The sequence below is a fragment of the Pongo abelii genome, chromosome 15 (assembly GCF_028885655.2).
Source record: "Pongo abelii isolate AG06213 chromosome 15, NHGRI_mPonAbe1-v2.0_pri, whole genome shotgun sequence".
NCBI classification, from domain to species: domain Eukaryota; kingdom Metazoa; phylum Chordata; class Mammalia; order Primates; family Hominidae; genus Pongo; species Pongo abelii.
The window spans coordinates 110,962,378-110,985,501 of NC_072000.2; the positions used below are offsets into that span (position 1 = coordinate 110,962,378).

Consider the following 23,124-nt stretch of genomic DNA (forward strand, 5'->3'; position numbering starts at 1 on the left):
TCTGTGTGCAAGTGAAAAGTGAGAGGTCTCTGGTGTCTCTTCCTCTTCTTATAAAGACAACAGTGTATTGCATTAGGGTCTCACACTTTGACCACATTTAACCTTAATTACATAATTAAAATTACAGTATGGATCCATTGGATTTAAGGTTTCAGTAAATGAATTTCAAATAGGGCACAATTCGATTGATGACACAAATCAAGAGATGGTGAGAATCCATATATGGTAAAATGAGTCATGCAGGAACTTGTAGGAAAGTTCCTAGTAATTGGTGAAACCTCAACAGTAAACAGAAAAATTGTCTTCCTCCTTTCTTGCCTGCCACAAGGATGTGAGGAAGTAGAACCACAGATAATAAAGAGGAACCCTGGGGACATCTGAGGTGCTGGCGAGGAGGGAGACCACTGAGCTGATGAGGAAGCCCCGCCCTCCCTGCACCTGCTCCTAACCCGGCCTCGGGATCTGTGGGCGTGTAGCACACACCCTGAGCAGCACCTGCACCCGGTCCCTCTGCCTATCTGCAGGGAGGTTTTTATCTGGGCTCCCACTCAGCTCGCCTCACTGTGCCTCTCGCACAGTAATACACGGCCGTGTCCGCGGCGGTCACAGAGCTCAGCTTCAGGGAGAACTGGTTCTTGGACGTGTCTACTGACATGGTGACTCGACTCTTGAGGGACGGGTTGTAGTTGGTTCTCCCACTACTAACGATGTACCCAATCCACTCCAGCCCCTTCCCTGGGGGCTGGCGGATCCAGTTCCAGCCATAATCACTGAAGGACCCACCATAGACAGCGCAGGTGAGGGACAGGGTCTCCGAAGGCTTCACCAGTCCTGCACCCCACTGCTGTAGCTGCACCTGGGACAGGACCCCTGTGAACAGAGAGACCCACAGTGAGCCCTGGGATCAGAGGCAGCATCTCATATCTTCATATCTGCATTCCTGAGACACTCACATCTGGGAGCTGCCACCAGGAGAAGGAAGAACCACAGGTGTTTCATGTTCTTGTGCAGGAGGTCCAGGACTCTCAGAAAGCATTTCCCATGTGAGCTGGACGCTGAATTTAAGGAAATGTGTAGTCACTTCCTGTAGGTGCCTAAGTGAGGATTTGCATGTGGGTGGTGCCTTTGTATGGAGAGGTGAAAAGGGATGAGGGAGGTGCCAGTCTTTCGGGCTCACCCTGGGAGGAGGATGCTGGCTGTGCCCTCTGAGAACTCAGTTCTCTTCCTGTGGCCTCCCCTCACCAACCCCAGAGTCCTCTTCTTCCAGGTAGGAAATGTGCTGAAGGAGCTGGTCTGAGAAATGAGTGTGATCATGGATCAAGGACAGATTTTGGAATACAGTCAATACTGTTCTACCTTTAAAGATTCATATAACACCAACCATACACCCAGGTCACCTAAATTGTCATTTACCCCTTCAGACACATTGAAACAGCTGCTGAGTGTAATAATCACAGTGAACTGAGACAAACCTGGATCCATGCAATGTGTACTGTAGTTCAGAACATCCATCTTGGTTAGAAGGATGCTACCTGTCCCAGGAAGCGGGTTATTTTTAAATAGCACCTGAGAGCTGCCCTTCTGAGACCTTTTGAAATTTGGGATTCTGTCTGAGACCTCAGGAGAAGGTAGTGGAATATATCTCCATCCTTCTCAATGTGGGATCCTGAAGATGTGGCCTGACCTCTAAACACTTCTGTGTGAAAAGATGTACATTGGGGATACCAGTGACAGCTTCAGATGAAAACTCTATAGTACATCAGCACTGGAGGATAGTCTCATCACCAAGATTAGTGAAATTACCTTTCCTGGGAACCAGAGAGGACCTCTGTGAGCTCTATCCTCTGAGAGAACAAGGAACTCTGGTTCTTCCCTGACAGGTCACACCTGTGAAACATGGCTGGACAATGACACTCAAGCCCAGAATTCGTACCCACATATTTACCAATTCAGATCCATCTGTCTCTGAAAGACTTTCTCCTCCGCTGAATTGCATGAACATACCCTAGGGTGTGCAGTATTGAAACTTGGGCATTTCACATTAGTTTGGTGTATTATATAATACATAAAATATCTCCATGGATGTTGTAACAGGAGAGTCATCAGAAGCTGGTTGTGTTGTATAATCCGGATAAACCTGGGCTCCCTTCTTAGGAGCTGAACAAGTGGGCTGACCTTCTGTGAGACAACAGAGGGAAAGAGACAGACTCAATATCCAGAGCGAGGTGAGCTCTCTAACTACCTACCAGGTGGTCTCTGGGCCATGTGTTTGAACAGATCCAGAAATACCTTCCTCACCCTCAGGAGAATTATGAACATTGAGGGAAATTGAGATACATTTTTTTATTTACAAGGAATATTTCATAGGCTTGCAGACATCTACATGGGTGTGTACAGGGATGCTAGGATGTGCTCATACACAGAAGAGCAAGAATTACTTTTCATGGAAAGAAAACCAAAGAGCTTCTGAATTTGTAGGTATTGTTTGCTGCAAATGTCTCAGGTCACTAGATCATGTTATGATGCTAGAGGAAAAACTTCCCAACATTGTCATGGAGACAAAATGCAAAAGAGTAAAGATTCAACTGAGATTCCCTTGAAAATCAACAGTAATGAACAGGCCAAAAGAAATCAACCATTATGGAAAGAGTGGTCACTAAATGAAACAGTAAATTCCACGTTGTGGTGAGAAGGAAGATCCGTCTGACAGCTCATTTTCACCTCTGCGAAGACTTCAGAACATAGACTAAGAGCAGAGAGTGAACTTAGGGCAAACAGGGGCCAGATGTTTGAGGAGGATGGAGAGTGAGCCGGAGTCATTGTGAGCCATTCAGAAAAGCAGAGTGTTCCAGGGTGTATGGAGTCCTCCTGAGTTAAGAGATGCTGAATACATACCAGTTTCACTGCCCTCATGGAGAAACTCTCTTGGATGTCCAGATTTGAACACGTGCAGTGTTGATGGAACTCAACATAACTAGGAAGTTTTCAGTGAAGATGTAGGTAACAATGTGGGTACAATTAAATTCGGTTTACGAAAATATTATTATCTGAAGTATCAAAGTCAGTATCTACTAATTTATCTTTCTTTTGTATTTTATAGACAAGGCTTGTTCTGTTGCCCAGGCTGCAGTGCAGACTCACCTATTAATTTTATAGCATAAAAACGATCAGTCCAATTTATGTAGTCCTGTTATCTCCATCAAGGATTTAGGTCCATGTGGCCTGTGACAGAGCTCTAGTCACAGAGGGAAGAGAGTGGTTTGTTGGGTTGATGCTGCTTCTTCAGAGGGGAATTTAAACAATCAACTCCTCACCTCACCAAGTCTATTTTTATAACAGTGCAAGACCCTTGGGAATGCACTCACCATTTCTTAAATAACGGGAGTTGACTGCCGTGAAGGTAACAGGAAGATGTGTACATTTGAAGCCTGGTTACATAACCTGTTGAATTTAAAACGCCTGGAGCCAATCACATTCTGGCATCTTGTTTAATTAGTTGTGAATGTATTTTCAGTTGGTTAGTTCAAGTTCCCATAACTCACTTTCTGCTAAAATATCACATACAATAATCTTGAGATATTAAAATAAAAAAATAACTAATTTGAAAATGAATCCAACTTCCAGGAGAGATGAAAGTTCCTTTGTGGTGAAGGGTGGAAATATGATTGAACACTGAGGTTGTCTTCACAATTGTTTTATTTTAATTAGGGGAACTTCTATACATCCCTTATGTTTATTAGAAACTCCCAGTGAGAACCTTGAACTAACGTAATTGGTTGATGGAGCACACAACAACGATGCTGAAGGTTATTAAGCAGGAATTGCTATTACAACATTAGCCTTGCTTTACAGCACATATTTCTACCTGATGTGAAATTAGCCCAGGTGCGGTGATGAGAGCTTGTCAGTTAACCAAAGACCAGGAAATGGGTACACATGGTTCTGGAGCAGGGCATGGCTTTGGGATGCTTTGCTAACAAAGTGGCTTCTCACGTCTTCTGGAAAACCCATCAAAATGGGCAAGTTAAGGATCTCTTAGGAGCACCCGTCTATCCCATATTCTTGGCTAATATTAAAGCGGAACTCAATGCAAAATGAGATACTATGGAAGTTAAGAAAACTGCTGTACCACTGCCTCAGCTCAGCACAGCTGCCTCCTTCCTCAGGCTTTCTGAAACTCTCGGGATGTGGGTTTCCACACTGTGTACTTCGCACAGTAATACTCAGCCGTGTCCTCAGCCTTTAGGCTGCTGATCTGAAGATACGCCGTGCTGACAGAGGTGTCCATGGAGAAGACAAACCATCCTGTGAAGCCGTGGGTATATGTCGGGTTCCCAGTTTAGGTGATGATCCATCCCATCCACTCAAGGCCCTGTCCAGGGGTCTGTCATAACCAATTCATACCATAAGTGGTGAAGGTGTAACCAGAAGACTTATAGGAGACCTTCACTGAGGCCCCAGGCTTCTTCACCTCAGGCCCAGACTGCACCAGCTGCAGGGAGTGGGCACCTGTGGAGTGGACACAGGAGTGGGTGAAGTCTCACATGACTGGCCTGGTTTCTTCCTCATCCCTGAGACTGGGGAGCCCCTTACCTGTTGCTGCTGCCATCAAGAAGAGGATCCTCCAGGTCCAGTCCATGGTGAGGAGCTGTGATCCAGGGGCTTCTCCAGAGGAGGGGTGTGGTTGTCGGGTGAGGCTCTCAGGGAACAGAGATACTATATTCACCTCAGTTATTTGCATATTCATGAAGGATGCTATTTAATAGCCCAATTCCTGACCCAGTATGAGAAACAGACACATGGATGACACAATTGTAGAAGCTGAGGGTTCAAGCCACAAACTTGTTAGAGGCCATGCGTCCCCTACACATCCCTGAACTCTGTGTTGACAGAGCTTCCCCCACTGAAGAACAAGCTCCTCGAGGACAGCACCTCACTTTGAAACCACATTTGACTGTCTCAGGGTCAACTTGCATCATTTCTAGACCATAATATGTGAATGCGTTATTTAGGGAATGAGTGTGTTTATCCAAACATTGCACTTATTTATAAGAAAGGATCTCTTCCTGAACTCCAGCAGTTTGAAATCCCCATTGTAAAAGTGGTTCTCATTACAACATCCAGTTTGATAAATGCTCACAATTGAATAGATATTTATACAAACTTCAGCACTTTGTGAAATACTTATTTTAGATATTTTTAAAGGAAGTCCCAGGCCCTGGGAGGAACCTCTTCCCAGCCTCCTGTGCACCTGCTCTGGGGCGGGAGCCTGTGCTGGGTGTATCCGGAGCGCCCCCTGCAGCCCAGCCCCCACCATACAGGGAGGTTTCTATCTTATCTAAGCTGAGAGTATATTCCTACCAGTGTATCCAGCTCAGTATAAAGTGGTTGTGCCCTGGCTCAGAATTCTCCTTTAGGGACACCACGTGCTCCTCACACCATCTTTTGAAATAGTGAATTGCATTTAGGAAACCCAGTGAACTCTGCAGAGAGACTCCAAGAAAAGATATCATGCATCACCAGGGAGCCCTTTCCTGGAGCTCAAGAGGCACTGAATCATTGGACACACGGTGAATCCAAAAACTCTTCAGAGGCTTGGGGGAGACTCTTATTTCCTTTAGGGTCCTACAGTTGATTATTGCACCTGAGAAAACCTTCAGGTGCAGATGCATGTGGATAGAAGCCCAGTCCAACTCTGCTATTCAACTCACACATGTGCACGCGCATGTACACAGACACACACACATACATATATATATACATTGTGGCTAATTTTTATATTAACAGATCCCATGTTTGCCATTTTTTTCTGGTATCCATCTCATGGAAAGCTCTCCCTACACTGGTACTAAGACTGAATATGTGTCTACTTTGTGCAAACAGAAGAAAACAGAATACAAGTGGATACTTGGGAAGTGCATGCACATTGAATTCACCTGGTCTCACTTTGGAACCCTGCAGATGCCCCATGAAAACTAAATTTGAGGCCAATGAGGGGTAAATCATTTCATTAGTGGTGAAGTTGCTGAAGTCAGAGGCTTCAAATTGCTCTATTTTTCATAACATTTTTTATCCTATTTTCCTCCTCAGATAGAGCTTGCGAATTGCCACACTCTCATATTTAATCCATATTGACTAAACTGGTGAGACGTAATGTGTGGAACACAGAAGCATTACATGTTCTTACAGTTGCATTTTAATGCTGTGGTGATCTTCTTTCTCTGGGCTGTGACCGATGCAAGAAGTCTCCAGGTGTGAAGCTGATTTTTGCTCTTTTCTGGCTGGAACATCACAGGAAAATTTTCTTAAATGTACTCCTATTGGCTAATTTTACCCATTTTCATGACAAAGGAAGGTTGCTGGTAAGGCTTGTAATGGGGATAGATTGCCTTTCCCCACATAGATAAGGATCTAAAAATGTCCTTCGCCTGTTTGTCTGTATGAACAAGGTCTGGGTGTATTTATCAGAGATTTTGGTCTCCTGGTAATAGAGCCATGAATGGATCTATGTGGATTCTCACCCTGAGAACCTAGAGGTTCCTGGAGGAAGGGAGATAAGAGTATGTGGGGCTGGGGCTCCCAGGATCTCTCACCCTCACGCTAGTCCAGACATGCCCTTCATGTTTATTTAGTTCAGATATATAACAAACCACACAGCCAGGCTCGCTTAAATTATCCATCCTCAGTCTATATTGGGGCAGCAGCTGAGTATAATAATTATATTGAACTCAGACAAATCGGCCCAATCCAATTTTTACTGTAGCTCAGAGCCGCTTTACTGACTCACTTAACTTGGAGATTATTTCTTCCCTGAAAGAACTGTAAGGGTTGCTGTGGAGCCTCTGTGGAGTTGGATTTTTTGCATCAGCCTGTCATGCAGGGTGTTCTGAATTATGTAGACCTTTATACTTAGAAGGTAATTATTCCTAGTGATGTGGAAATGGCTGGCAGCCCTCAATTCTGTTTCTTTCTTTTGTTCTCCTGAGTGTCTACAAGAATCCGATGAACCTCAGGACTCTTCTTCATGGATGACTCTGAAGATTGACAATCGACTCAGTGCTACAAACAGAGGGAGCTAAGTGAGGATTCTCAGTTAACTGATACGTTGAGCCAGCAACATAGGACGCATCCAAGAATGAACAATTTTGTCAATACCTATCAATATTAAATTCGAGATTTATGATTTTCAGTACATTGGAGTTAAAATTTTTATGATTCTTGACAATGAGGTCTCAAACTTGATGGTTTGCAGATGAAACGAACTCGTCATGGTTAGACAGAAGCTTCTTTTTCTAGGAAGCTAGTCTTTTAAACTAAAGCACCTGAGAGGTGGTTTCCTGAGATCTTGTGGACATGTATCTATTAGAGAAAAAAATCAGGAAATCTGGTCTCAAATAATTGACAGAAAGCTTATGAAAATTTTTATCAACACAGCCATGAAACTCCGGTTAGTCATTTTTTTGGTTCTTTTGTTACAACTGAAGAAGCAATTAAGAAATCAACACAATCGCAAGCCTACTCCAAAAGAGATCATCTTTCCACACTTCAAAAACAGACCAGTATTCATAAAGACACACTTCTCCATTAGATCTACAGCTTACACAGATTTCTGTAACCTGAAGAAGTTTCTCTAAGAAGATTATTCTCTAGACATCTATGTATGCTAAAATACATTGTGTTTATGATTAATCTGTGCAAGCCCTTGGCACATTAAACAAACTTCATGTAAATGTGATAACTTTATCACTTACTGTGCTCTCACACTTTACTGGTTTCAAAAGTTCATCACCCTTGTGATGAAGCAATAGGTGCCTTTGAGAATATGCTGTTGCTTCAAGCGAACACATTCTAGATCCTCACTTGATTTCATCATTTCATATTGAGTGTAGGTGTGTCTATGACTGAAAACCCAACAGTTTTATCCAACAGATTCTCCTCTTATGAGATCATCCTGAAACCTGCCAACCACCTTCATCATGCATGCTTCCAATCTTTTGCTTTTAGGAAATAAGAGGCATAATCCATCCCTGCTTTAAGGTGAGAAACCTTCCTGACCTTCCATCATATTTAGTAGAAACTCTCATTGAGAGCCATAAGCCAACATTATTTGTTTACGGATCAGACCTCAAAACTGAAACTGTTTTTCATAATGACTACACCATTCTACATTTTCACAATTAAGGAAAGCAGTATGAAGCCTCCTAAATGAATTAAAGCCAGAAATATTGTATGACCAGGAATCCTGTTTCTGGGAGTATACCCAAAGGAGATGAAGTTACCACCTTGTAAAGATATCTGCATCCTATGTTTATTGAAACACTATTAATAACAGCAAAGATATGGAAACAATCTGTCAGTAGACAGACAAATGAATAAAGACAATGTGGTATATATGCAAAATAGAATATAATTTAATGTAATCAAAGAAAGATGCTGCCATGTGCCACCATGGATCGATTTCCATAACCACTAACAGTGCACACCATCCATTATAGCTTCTCCCTAGAGGATGGCAGGTCCTTATCCAGTAGTAACCACTGGCTGTGGTGGGAAGACAACTTTTATGTACTGCTGAATTTTTCAGCATATCAATGTCTTAAAATATTCTGCTACGTCTGCATTGATAAAGTGGAGTCTAACATTGGAGGTAAAATTAAAAGTGCTTAAGTCATCTAGACACCAAGTCATCAGATGATCCTGGCTCTGTCCTTGAGGGAGTGGACCATATGTAGTACCACTTGGATTGGGGATTGGTGTGTTTCCAGTTGTACGAAGAATAATTGTACTATTAGGCATAATTATGACTTTATTCCTGTCTTTATTTGAAGATTATGTATAATCTCAGGAGATGTGTATGGGTTCAAGTTGACAAAGGGTGGATTTGTAATGCTAAATACTGAGTGCCAACTTGATCTCATTGAAGGATGCAGAGCATTGATCCCGGGTGTGTCTGTGTTGCCAAAGGAGATTAACCTTTGAGCCAGTGGGCTGAAAAAGGCAGACACACCCTTAATCTGGGTAGCACAATCTAATCAGCTGCAAGTGTGGCCAGAATAAAAAGTAAACAGAAGAACATGAAAAGATTAGACTGGCTTTGCCTTCCAGCCTACATCTTTCTCCCCTGCTGGATGCTTCCTCATCTCAAACATCGGATTCCAAGTTCTTCAGCTTTGGGACTTGGACTGGCTTGCTTGCTCCTCAGCTTGCAAATGGCTTATTGTGGACCTTGTGATAGTGTGAGTTAATACTCCTTAATCAACTCCGTGTGTGTGTGTGTGTGTGTGTATGTGTATCCTACTTGTTCTGTCCCTCTAGGGGACACTGACTAATGCAATCTTAATTCACAAGAAATTTAAAAAAAATAGGTGATTAGGAATTCCAGGATGGAATGCAGACTATATAGAAAATATCTTATGCCATTATACAAATGTATGACATCAAAAGAGGTACTAAGTAGGTTCAGAAATAGTGTAGTCCATAAGATTAAAGAAAAAGGAAACTGCACGTCAGCACTGGACTCCACTTGACGATGTTCCACAAAAGAGCACAACTTACACAATCGGGTTCCACTCTACAGGAATCCTGGAAATGGACTACAAACGAAATGGATGGTGTGTGGAGGGAGGGGGTTCCCCACGGTTGGAGTGCTAGGTTAGGGAAAGGCCTAGAAGGAAGGTGAAAATCATTCATGTGGTATTAACTTAGGGTATGTCAGTGGATTTGCAAGTTTAGCATAATATAGGGACACAAAAATCGTTTAGATGTGGGTATATATATGGGTTAATACACAACACACACTTCCTGTATTTATTACCTGAGATGTTCTACAAGAAATTATTGCACATTAACAAAAAATACATCAAGAATCAAGATATGAGTTTTTTTTAATAAATTTTACTTATCTTTTTTTTATTATACTTTAAGTTTTAGGGTACATGTGCACAATGTGCAGGTTAGTTACATATGTATACATGTGCCATGCTGGTGTGCTGCACGCCATTTAGCATTAGGTATATCTCCTAACGCTATCCCTCCCCCCTCCCCCCACCCCACAACAGTCCCCAGAGTGTGATGTTCCCCTTCCTGTGTCCATGTGTTCTCATTGTTCACTTCCCATCGATGAGTGAGAACATGCAGTGTTTGGTTTTTTGTCCTTGCGATAGTTTACTGAGAATGATGATTTCCAATTTCATCCATGTCTCTACAAAGGACATGAACTCATCATTTTTTATGGCTGCATAGTATTCCATGGTGTATATGTGCCACATTTTCTTAATCCAGTCTAACATTGTTGGACATTTGGGTTGGTTCCAAGTCTTTGCTATTGTGAATAGTGCCACAATAAACATACATGTGCATGTGTCTTTATAGCAGCATGATTTATAATCCTTCGGGTATATACCCAGTAATGCGATGGCTGGGTCAAATGGTATTTCTAGTTCTAGATCCCTGAGGAATCGCCACACTGACTTCCACAATGGTTGAACTAGTTTACAGTCCCACCAACAGTGTAAAAGTGTTCCTATTTCTCCACATCCTCTCCAGCACTTGTTGTTTCCTAACTTTTTAATGATTGCCATTCTAACTGGTGTGAAATGGTATCTCATTGTGGTTTTGATTTGCATTTCTCTGATGGCCAGTGATGATGAGCATTTTTTCATGTGTCTTTTGGCTGCATAAATGTCTTCTTTTGAGAAGTGTCTGTTCGTATCTTCACCCACTTTTTGATGGGGTTGTTTTTTCTTGTAAATTTGTTTGAGTTCATTGTAGGTTCTGGATATTAGCCCTTTGTCAGATGAGTAGGTTGCGAAAATTTTCTCTCATTTTGTAGGTTGCCTGTTCACTCTGATGGTAGTTTGTTTTGCTGTGCAGAAGCTCTTTAGTTTAATTAGATCCCATTTGTCAATTTTGGCTTTTGTTGCCATTGCTTTTGGTGTTTTAGACATGAAGTCCTTGCCCATGCCTATGTCCTGAATGGTAATGCCTAGGTTTTCTTCTAGGGTTTTTATGGTTTTAGGTCTAATGTTTAAGTTTTTAATCCATGTTGAATTAATTTTTGTATAAGGTGTAAGGAAGGGATCCAGTTTGAGCTTTCTCCATATGGCTAGCCAGTTTTCTCAGCACCATTTATTAAATAGGGAATCCTTTCCCCATTGCTTGTTGTTCTCAGGTTTGTCAAAGATCAGATAGTTGTAGATATGCGGCATTATTTCTGAGGGCTCTGTTCCGTTCCATTGATCTATATCTCTGTTTTGGTACCAGTACCATGCTGTTTTGGTTACTGTAGCCTTGTAATATAGTTTGAAGTCATGTAGTGTGATGCCTCCAGCTTTGTTCTTTTGGCTTAGGATTGACTTGGCGATGCGGGCTTTTTTTTTTTGGTTCCATATGAACTTAAAAGTAGTTTTTTCCAATTCTGCGAAGAAAGTCAATGGTAGCTTGATGGGGATAGCATTGAATCTATAAATTACCTTGGGCAGTATGGCCATTTTCACGATATTGATTCTTCCTACCCATGAGCATGGAATGTTCTTTCATTTGTTTATATCCTCTTTTATTTCATTGAGCAGTGGTTTATAGTTCTCCTTGAAGAGGTCCTTCACATCCCTTGTAAGTTGGATTCCTAAGTATTTTATTCTCTTTGAAGCAATTGTGAATGGGAGTTCACTCATGATTTGGCTATTTGTCTGTTATTGGTGTATAAGAATGCTTGTGATTTTTGTACATTGATTTTGTATCCTGAGACTTTGCTGAAATTGCTTATCAGCTTAAGGAGATTTGGGGCTGAGACAATTGGGTTTTCTAGGTATACAATCATGTTGTCTGCAAACAGGGACAATTTTAATACTATTCTTCTGTAAAAGGAACCAGCGGCCAGGTGCAGTGGCTCACATCCATAATTCCAACACTTTAGGAGACTGAGGTGGGCAGATCATTTGAGGTCAGGAGTTCGAGACCAGCCTGGCCAACATGGCAAAACCTCATCTCTACTAAAAATACAAAAATTAGCCCAGTGTGGTGTTTCATGTCTGTAATCCCAGCTACTTGGGAGGCTGAGATAGGAGAATTGCTTGAACTTGGGAGGTGGACATTGCAGACTCTGTCTAAAAAAAAAATGAAAGAAAAGAAAAGAAAAGAAAAAAGAAAGAAGAAAAAAGGAACCAGAATTTCTTTGCAAAATGGCTAATGGTAGCACTTTGGAAAAGAATATAGGATGATAGTCTACAATTTCTTATAGTACCAGAAAATGAGAAAGGGTTCCAAAACAAAGAAGTGCTACTTTTGCATTTTTCTTGTTTGTTGGTCAATCTAGCTAGCAGTCTAACAATTCTGTTCATGTTTTATTTCTGTTTTTCATAGAATCAGGGTGCACATGTGCAGAGCTGTAACATGAACATATTTCATAAAGGTGAGGTTTGTGCTTCTGATGTAACTGTTACCCCATAGTGAACACTGGAGCCAATAGCTGATTTTTTAACCCTCACTTTCCTCTCACCTTGCCTTCTTTTGCAGTACCCAGTGTCTATTGTTTTTCTCTATGTACATGTGTACCCATTGTTTACTTTCCAATTATAAGAGAGAATTTTTTTGAGTTATTTTATTTAGGATAATGTCCTTCAACTCTATTCATGTTGCTGTGAAAGACACAATTTCATTTTTTATGGCTGCATAGTATTCCATGATTTACATCTATCATATTTTATCTAATCATCCACTGATTGACACTTAGAGAGATTACTTTTCTATTGAAAATAGTGTTGCAATAATAATAGGAATGCAGGCGACTTTTTCTTATATAAAAGTTTCCTTTTGGGAGAAACATACCCACCAGGAGGGATTACTGGGTCAAATGGTAATTCTAATTTTAGTTCTTTGAGAAATTTCTGTATTGTTTTTCATAGAGGTTTTACCAATTTGTATTCTCATCAAGCATATAAAAAGCATTATTTTTCCTATGCTTTTCTGCAAACATCTGTTTTATTTTTAATAGCCATTCTGACTGGTGGAAGATGCTATATCATGTTGTCCGTAATTTACATTTATCAGATGATTTGTGATGCTGAGCATGTTTTCTTATTTGTGTTGAACACTTCTGTGTCTTCTGAGAAATATCTTGTTTTTGCTCACTCTTTAATGAAGTTGTTATTTCTAGTTGACTTATTTGAGTTACTTGTAGATTCTATATATTTGATGAATAGACTGCACATTTTTTTTTTTTACCATTCACAGGTTGTCTGTTCACCATATTGGTTATTTCTTTTGATGTGTAGATGATCTTTGGTTCAATTAATCCTGTTTGTCTAATTTTGTTTTCATTGCATTTGCTTTTGAAGTCTTAGTCATATTTTATTTGCTTAGGCCAACGTCCAGAAGATTTTTTTTAGATTTTTTTCAAGTATTTTTATATTTTGAGTTTATAAATTTAAACACTGAATCTATATTCAGTTAATTTGTGTCTATGATGATATAGAAGTCTCATTTTATTCTTCTACATAAGGCTATCTAATTCTCCCAGCACTACTTATTGAATAGAGGGTTGTTTCTCCAGTGTATATTTTTGTCGGTTTTGTCAAAGAACTGTTGGTTGCAGATATGTGGCTATATGTCTGGGCTCTTGATTTTTTTTCTACCACTACCATGCTGCCTTTCTTATTATATTTGTGTTGTGTAATTTGAAGTCAGGGAATGTGGTACTTCCAGCTTTGTTCTTTTTGGTTAGGATTGCTTTTGCTATTCAGACTGTTTTTCGGTTCTATATGAATTTTAGGATTTTTAAAAATACGTAATTAATTAGTTATTCCATAGAAATTGCATGGACTCTGTATATTGCTTTGGGCAGTGTATTAGTCTATTTTACACTGCCATAAATTAATACCTGAGGCCAAGTGATTTACAAAGACAAGAGGCTTATTTGGCTTACAGATCTGCAGGTTGTGTGAGAAGCATGGCACCAGCATCTGCTTCTTGTGAGGGCCTCAGGAAGCTTACGGTCATGGTGGAAGGCAAAGGGGGAGGAGGCTGTGTCATATTGTGAGGAGGGGTTACATGAGAGGGTAGCAGGATTCCAAGACTCTTTTGAACAATCAGATCTCACAGTAGCTAATACAGCAAGAATTCACTAATTACCATGGGGTGGATGCCAAGCCAGTCCTGAAAAATCTTTCCCCATGACCCAAAACCACCCAGTTGGCCCCACCTCCAACATTGTGGGTCACATTTCACCATGACATTTGGAGGGGAAAACCCCTAAATTATATCATTGCACTCTCGGACCCAAAGTTCTCATATTCTTCTTACATTGCAAAATATAATCACCTTTTTTCAATAGTTCCCAAAAGCTTAACTTGATCAACCTCCAACTCAAATGTCCAAAGTCTCATCTGAGTCTTAAGGCAATGTCCCTCCAGCTGTGAGCCTGCAAATTTAAAAAATGAAAGTTGTTTACTTCCAAGGTGCAATGATGATGCAGGCATTGGGTAAATAATTCCAATCCCAAAGGGATAAATTGGCCAAAGGAACAACCAACAGGCCCCACACAGATATAAAACCCAGCACTGCAGATATTAAATCCTAACGCTAAAAAATAATCTCTCTTGACTTTATGTACTTCAACCAGGGCACACTGGAACAAGGATTGGGTCCCCAAAACCTCAGGCCGCCAATCCCTATAGCTTTGCTAGGCACAGACCACGGGGCTGCCTTCACAAGTGGGAGTCAAGTGCTGGAAGCTTTTCTAGGCTGAGAGTGCAAGCTGCCCGTAGCTCTGCCATTCTGGGGTCTTGAGGGTTGTGGCCACATTCCCACAACTTTACTATGAAGCGCCCTAGTGGGGACTCTGAATGGGGGCTCCACCTCCATCTCTCCCCATCTTTGGCACTGCTCTAGCAGAGGCTTTCTGTGGTGGATCCACTCCTGCAGCAGGCTTCTTCCTAGGCACGCAGGGCTCTCTACACATCTGAAATCTAGGTAGAAGCTGCACAGGCTCCTTCACTCTTGCATTCTGCATATCTGCCAGAATCCAGTTATCCCAGCACCATTTACTGAATACAGAGTATTTTTTTTTCCATTGCTTGTTTTTGTCAGCTCTGTCAAAGATCAAAGGGTTGCAGGTGTGCAACTTTATTTCTGTCTTCTATTTTGATCTATTTTTTTTTTCCTGCAGGTCTGCTCTCATACCAGTACAAGCTGCTTTTGTTAGCAAGATATTAGGTGTAGTTTAAGGTCAGTATCATGATGCCTCTGGCATTGTTCTTTTTCCTTAGGAAAAAGAACTATTTGGCTATTCAGGGTCTTTTTTGGTTCCATATAAATTTTAGAATAATTTTTTTCTAATTCTGTGAAGAATGATGATGATAGTTTTATGTAAATAGCATTGAATCTGTGAATTCCTTTGGGCATTATGACAATGTTTACAATATTGATTCTTCCAATCCATGAGCATGAAATGTTTTCCCATTTATTTGTATCATTTATGATTTATTTATGCTGTGTTTTACAGTTCTCCTTGTAGGGATCTTTCACCTTGTTATCTGTATTCCCGGGCATTTCATTTTCTTTGTGGATACTGTGTTGGATAGGACTGTGATCTTGATTATACTCTCAGCTTGGATGTGGTTGGCTTATAGAAATGCTGGTAATTTTTGTCCATTGATTTTGTATCCTGACACTTTACTAAAGTTGTTTATTGTAGAATTATTTTGGCAGAGTTTTTAGGATTTTCTAGATATAGAATTATATCATCAGTGAAGATGGACGGATTGACTTCCTTTCCTATTTGGATGCTGTCTTAGTCCATTCTCACACTGTAAAGAAACACCTGAGACTGGGTCATTTATAAAGACAAGTGTTTTAATTGGCTCATTTAGTATGATGTTAACTGTGGGTTTGTTGTAGATGGCTCTTATTCTGAAGTATGTTTCTTTGATGTCTAGTCTGTTGGGGGTTTTTATCACGAGTGGATGTTAGATCCTATCAGAAGCTTTCTGAGCATCTATTGACATAATCATATGCTTCTTGCTTTTACTCTGTTTACATTGTGAATCAGAGTTACTATGGATATTGAATTAGCCTTGCATCCCAGGGGTAAACCCCACTTGACCATGATGTATTACATTTTAAAGTGCTTCTGGATTCTATTTGATGGTATTTTGTTGAGGACTTTCAGGTCTATGTTCAGCAGGACTATTGATCTCATATTTTCTTTTGTCATTATGTCTCTCCTGATTTTGTGTGCCAAGAGCACACAGTAGGGAAAGGACAGTCTTTTCAATAATGGTGTAAAACTGGCATTCATATGCAAAAGAAATAAAATTAGGCCTTCTCTAACTCCATATAAAAAATCAACTAATAGGCCGGGTGCGGTGGCTCATGCCTGTAATCCCAGCACTTTGGGAGGCCGAGGCAGGCAGATCACAAGGTCAGGAGATTGAGACCACAGTAAAACTCTGTCTCTACTAAACATACAAAAAAAATTAGCTGCATGCAGTGGCTGGCGCCTGTAGTCCCAGCTACTTGGGAGGCTGAGGCAGGAGAATGGCGTGAACCTGGAGGCGGAGCTTGCAGTGAGCCGAGATTGCGCCACTGCACTCCAGCCTGGGCTACAGAGCAAGACTCCGTCTCCAAAAAAAAAAAAAAAAAAAAAAAAAAAAATCAACTAAAAATGGACATAATACCTGAAGCCATAAACTCATAAATGACATGGAGGAAAAAAAATTCCTGCCATTAATTCAGAACTGATTTCTTTGAATTTAATAACAAAGCACAGGAAAAACTATGTGCAATTATGTATCTGACAAGAAGTTCTATCCAAATGTATAAATAACCCATACACCTCAATAGCAAATAACAAATGAACTGATAAAAAAGGGCAAAAACCTGGATAATTTTTTTCAGAAGACACATGCATGGCAAACAGAAAATGAAAAGGTTCTCAACATTCCTAATTATCAGAGGAATTCAAATGAAAAGCCCAATGCAATATCAACTCACACCAGTTAATATGGCTATTATCAGAAATGTAACAGATGACAAATGTTGGCAAGAATGTGGGGGAAAGGGAATATGCTGTGGTAGGATTGGTTACTCGATAAGTTGAAAATAAAGCTATCATATAATCTGGTGATCCAACTTCTTGTTATATATGCAAAGGAAATAAAATTACTTTGCCAAAGACATGTTCATTGCAAGATTATTAATAATAGTGTAGATTTGTAAAATAATGACTGTAAATGGATGAATGTATAAAGAAAATGTGTATACATACATCTGTATTTTATTTGGCTTTGAAAAGAGAGAAATTCTGACATTTGCAACAACACGAATGGACCTGGAGGACATGATGCTAAGTGGAATAAGCCAGATGCAGAAAGACAAATGCTGCATGATCTCATTTACGTGTGGGATCTAAAATATCCAAGCTCTTGAAAGCAGAGAGTAGAACAGTGGGTCTCAGGACCTGGGAGGAGAGGGAAATTGGGTGATGTGTATTAAATCGTACAGAGTTTCAGTTGTGCAGGTTGGATGAGTTCTGGAGATCTAACGTACAGCAATGTTCCTATAGTTAATACTGTATTGCAAAAATGATTGTTGCTGAAAGGGTAGATCTTAGGTGTTCTCATCACTCACTCATGCAGTAAATTAAAAAAATAATACAATGGTAACGCTGTGAGGTGACAGAAATACAAATTACCTGACCATCATGAGTATTTCACAATGTGTATCTGATACGGTTTGGATCTGTGTCCTGCCCCAAATCTCATGTTGTATTATAATCCTCAACTGTGAAGGGGTGACCTGGTGGGAGGTGACTGGGTCATGGAGTGGGTCTTTCATGAATGGTTTAGAACTGACTCCTGGTGCCGTTCTCATGAAAGTGTGTGAGTTCTCACAAGGGAATCCCATTGAGGTTACTGTCCTGAGTCTGACTGGAGAAGACTCACCAGGCACCCCTGAGCTTCCTCACAACTCTGATGCTGGTGACCATGGTTGAGGACCTTTCATTCCTGTAAGTGGCAATATACATATTGTGCATGTGAGAATGAGTCCTTATATTACAATGATTAAAAAAATGTAGAGATGACATTGGTGGGCACAGAAATCTATTAAAGAGTTTCCCTAGAGAAACTGTCAGAAGCAGAGGAAGTCCCAAATCCTGACAGGAAGCAAACCCAGCCTCCATGGGCACGTGCTCTGGGGTTGACTCTGATGAGTGGGTCCTGAGCGCCCCCTGCAGCTGATTTCCCCCAACGTTCCTGCAGGAGGTTTGTGTCTGGGCTCACACTTCTGTCCTCTCACAGTGTTTCTCACACAGTAATACACAGCTGTGTCCTCGGCCCTCAGGCTATTCGTTTGCAGATACAGGAAGTTCCTGGAATTGTCTCTGGAGATGATGAATCGGCCCTTCACGGAGTCCGCATAGTGCATCCTACCACCATTCCAACTAATACCCAAGACCCACTCCAGCCCCTTCCCTGGAGCCTGGCGGACCCAGTTCATGTCAGTGTTACTGAAGGTGAATCCAGAGGCTGCACAGGAGAGTCTCAGGGATCTCCCAGGCTGTACCAAGCCTCCCCCAGACTCCACCAGCTGCACCTCGCACTGGACACCTGCAAACACAGAGACACCCTGGTCAGAAACTGCCATACATATGCACTGTTTCTCTCACTCATGTCCACTCACACTCAGTATCCTTAGTTCTCCATGAATCACCTTTTAAAATAGCAGCAAGAAAAACCCAGCTCAGTCCAAATTCCATGGTAATTTGTTTGTTGCTGATGACAAACTGGAAACACCTGAGAATCCCAGAGCTGGAACTTCTCTCCCAGGGCTGCAGGGTCAGGGCTGGGCTGCTTTTCATCAGGAAAGGGGGGCCCTATTTGCATATCTCCTATTTCATAGCAAGCTCTGAAGTGGGACACCTGAGGAGAGGACTGGGCCCAGAGTAATGAGAGTGAAACAACAAACCTGAACAAATACAAATGAAGAAAAAAAAAACACTTCAACATATCAGAGTTGATGTCACAGAGCAAATATAAACTGTAAATTTGAGGAGATACAGCTTGGCAGGGAGACCCAGGATGCATATGTGAGTGTACCTGGGGCAGGTGTTGCTCCAGGGCATTTAAGCTAACCTGGAAACATTTAGAGTTCCTTGAGGATGTGCGCATTAATGGTGCTAGAGTGTGAAGCTTCTAATGCCATATATTGTTGCAGGCTGTCCTTACAAAGTTGGGAAATATCTCAGATGACCACACACTCACCCAAGGTGACCTCGCACATCCCCAAGGTCACCTCACATGTGCCCTGAGTCACCTCACACATCCCCAGTGTCACCTTACACATCCTGCAGGTCACCTTACACATCCACCAAGTCACCTCAAACATTTCCCAGGTAACCGCACACATACCCCACATCACCTCAGACACACCCTGGTCACCTCATACATATGTCAGGTCACCTCACACTCACCCAAGGTCACCTCACACATCCCGCAGGTCACCTCGCACATCCACCAGGTCACGTCACACATCCCTCAGTCACCTCGTAAATCCCCCAGGTCACCACACACATGCACCAGGTCACCACACACATGCACCAGTTCACCTCACACATTCCTCAGGCACTTCACACCTGCCCCTGTTCACGTCACACATCCCCCAGGTAACCTAACACATGCACCAGGTCACCTCACATGCACCCAGGTCACCTCACATGCACCCAGGTCACCACACACATGCCCCAGGTCACCTCACACATTACCCATGTCACCTCAAATGGTCCCAGGTCACCATACACATTCCACAGGTCACCTCACACATGCCTTAGGTGACTTCACATGTGCCCACCTTACACATTCCCCAGGTCCCCACAGATGCCCCAGGTCACCTCATACCTCCTTAGGTCACGTCACACACACCCGCATCACCACCAATCCCCGATGTCACCTGACATGTGCCCAGGTCACCTCACACACACCCAGGTCACCTCACACACACCCAGGTCACCTCACATCCATCCTGGGTTACCTCACACACACCCAGGTCACCTCACACTCACCCAAGGTCAGCTCACACATCCCCCAGGTCACCTCACTGGTGCCCTAGGTCACCACACACATCCCCCACGTCACCTCACATGTGCCCCAAATCACATGCATCCAGGTCACCTCACACGTGCTCTGTGTCACCTCACACATCCCCCTGGCTTACCCGACATATCTCCCATGTCGCCTCACATGTGTCTCTGGTCACCTCATATGTGCCGTGTTCACCTCACACATACCCCCAGGTAACCTTACACAGCCCCCAGTTCACCTCACCTCCATACAGGTCACCTCACACATACTATGATACATGTATATATTATGGAATTGTTAATCAAGCTATTTGACATATCCATCACCTCACACATCTATCACTTCATTCTTTTTTTTTTTTTGAATTGGAGTCTCACTGTTGCCCAGGCTGGAGTGCAGTGGCGTGATCTCAGCTCACTGCAACCTCTGCCTCCCAGGTTCAAGCAATTCTCCTGCCTCAGCCTCCTGAGTAGCTGGGATTACAGCCACGTGCCACCACACCTGGCTATTTTTTGTGTTTTTAGTGGAGACGGGGTTTTGCCATCTGGCCAGGCTGGTCTTGAACTCCAGACCTTGTGATCCGCCCATCTCAGCCTCCCAAAGTGCTGGGATTACAGGTGTGAGCCATCGTGCCCAGCCTGTATCATTTCTTAGTGAGAAAATTTTTAACATTTGCATTTTTAGCCATTTTGAAATATATAATGCATTATTAGCCATATTTTCCATCTTGTGCATTAGAACACTGTAACTTACTTCTTCTAACTGGAACATTTTACCCTTTGACCAAAATCTCGCCTTTTCCAGTCCACCCCTCCAGACCCTGGTAACCAACACTCTACTCTACTTCTGTGAGTCTACCATTTAAACAAACTACAGTGAAGTCATGAATTACTTGTCTTCTGATCCTGCCTGTGGCACTTCACATATGGTCCTCTAGAGTCATGCCTGCTGTTGCAAATGCAGGATTCCCTTCTTATTTTAGGATGAACATTACTCCATTGGGTACATACTGCATTTTCTTTAGTAATTCATCCATTGATGGTAATTTAGGATGTTCCCACATCATTACTATCATAAATATTCCTGCAATGAACGTGGGGGTGCAGATGTCTCTTTGACATACTGATTGCACTTCCTGTGGATACATAGCCAGTAGTGGGCTTGCTGGAAACTATGGTAGTTCTATTTTTATTTTTTGAGTAACCTCCATAGTATTCTCCATAATGTCTGTACTAATTGACATTTTCAGTAACAGTATATATAGGCTCCCTTTACTCCACATCTGCCCCAATACTGGTTATCTTTCATCTTCTTTAAAAATAGCTGTTCTAACAGGTATGGGGTGATAATTTATTGTAGATTGCATTTGAATTTTTAAAATTATTACTCATATTTAAAATTGTATATATCTATATGTCATTTGTATTTTTTGAAAAATGTGTATTCTAGTCATTTGCCTATTTATTAATAGGATGGTTTTGTAGTTGTTGTTGTCCTCATGAGACACGGCATCAGCTGCATGTATCCTGGACTCATTGCCACTGCACACCCCAGATCCAATGCCACCATGAACGTACTGGACTCAAGGATACTGCAAACTCCAAAATTGGTGTCCCCAAAACAGGAGCCCCTGAACACACCAAAGCAGCATCTCTGCATGTACCTAAACAAGGGATGCACAGAATGCCACTACAGTAATACACAGACCTATCCTAGGCTCTCACGCTGTTCATTTGCAGATACAGTGATTTCTTGGCATCATCTCTGGAGACGGTGAATCGACCCTTCACAGAGTCTGCATAGTTTGTGCTACCTACACAACAACTCATAAATGAGACCTACTGCAGCCCTTTCCCAGGAGCTTGATGGACGGCAGCTCATCCAGTACCTACTAAAGGTACTAAAGGTGAATCCAGAGGCTGCAAAAGAAAGTCTCAGGGACCCCCAGGATATAACAAGCCTCCCAAAGACTCCACCAGAAGCACCTCACACTGGACACCTGCAAACACACAGATACCCTGGTCAGAATCTGCCACACATATCCACTGTTTCTCTTACTCGTGTCCACTCACACTCAATATCTCTAGTTCTCCATGAGTCACCTTTTACATTAGCAACAAGGAAAACCCAGCTCAGCCCAAACTCCATAGTGAGTCCTCTGTGTTCAGAGACCTGACTACCAAATGGAAACTCCTGGTACTTCTGGACTGGGGCTCTTCTCCCGTAGACGCAGGCAAGGCTGGTTTTCATCAGGACAGTGAGGGCCCTATTTGCATGTCTCCTCCTCTATAGCAAGCTCTGGGGTGGGACACCAGAGGAGAGAGCCGTGTCCAGAGCAGATGTGAGAATCCTGGAGGAGCTTAGTGTCAATGACAGCATTTGGGAAAATATAATTTCTTATTATGTGATTTTGCCATTAAAATTACTTAGCAATTATTATTTCATTTATTTTTTACATATTTGTACAAAAAGAAATATAACTGCATTAAGCAAACTTTAAGAGACATGGAGAGATAAATAGAAAATAATAAAAATTAGGAGAAGACTTTAGCACCTCACTTTCAATAGTGGATAGAACGTCATTAAGAAAATTCTTAAGAAGCCAGTGGACTTGAAAAACACTATTGAACAAATTGACCTAATAGACATCTACAGAACCTTCCAAACAAGAGCAGTGTAATATGTATGCTTCCGAAGCAAAGACTAAATATTCTCCATGATAGGTCACATGTTAAGTGAAAAAAGGACTCTCAACACTTAAAGAAGTAATGCCAGCCATTCTCTAACCTTTTCAAAAATTGGTGAGATGCCAACCTTCCAGTCTTTCTATAAGGCCAAAATTAGCGTATTTTCAGTAATAGACAAGGTCACAAAAAAGTAAACTACAGACCAATATTCCTAGTAGACATAAATGAGCCCCCTCCACACACCAAATAATAGTCAACTAAGTTCTACAGGACTTTAAAAGGATCATACACCATGACCAACTCACATTTATTTTTGAGATGCACAGACGATTCAAAATCCTCAAATAAATACATTTGGTATG

General features: G+C 41.7%; 1 pseudogene and 2 gene segments (V, D, J or C); all 3 read right to left on the reverse strand.

Annotated features, from left to right (window-relative positions):
• Window positions 1-532: 532 nt before the first annotated feature.
• On the reverse strand, window positions 533-1,028 carry LOC100438323 (immunoglobulin heavy variable 4-59-like). The segment is given in 2 exon segments: window positions 533-870; window positions 954-1,028. Coding segments are annotated over 2 exon segments (384 nt in total).
• A 3,134-nt stretch (window positions 1,029-4,162) lies between these two features.
• Window positions 4,163-4,639, reverse strand: LOC129049884 (immunoglobulin heavy variable 7-4-1-like; annotated as a pseudogene).
• Window positions 4,640-17,868: 13,229 nt separating this feature from the next.
• Window positions 17,869-18,856, reverse strand: LOC112131946 (probable non-functional immunoglobulin heavy variable 3-35). The segment is given in 2 exon segments: window positions 17,869-18,605; window positions 18,709-18,856. Coding segments are annotated over 2 exon segments (627 nt in total).
• Between the last annotated feature and the right edge of the window lie 4,268 nt (window positions 18,857-23,124).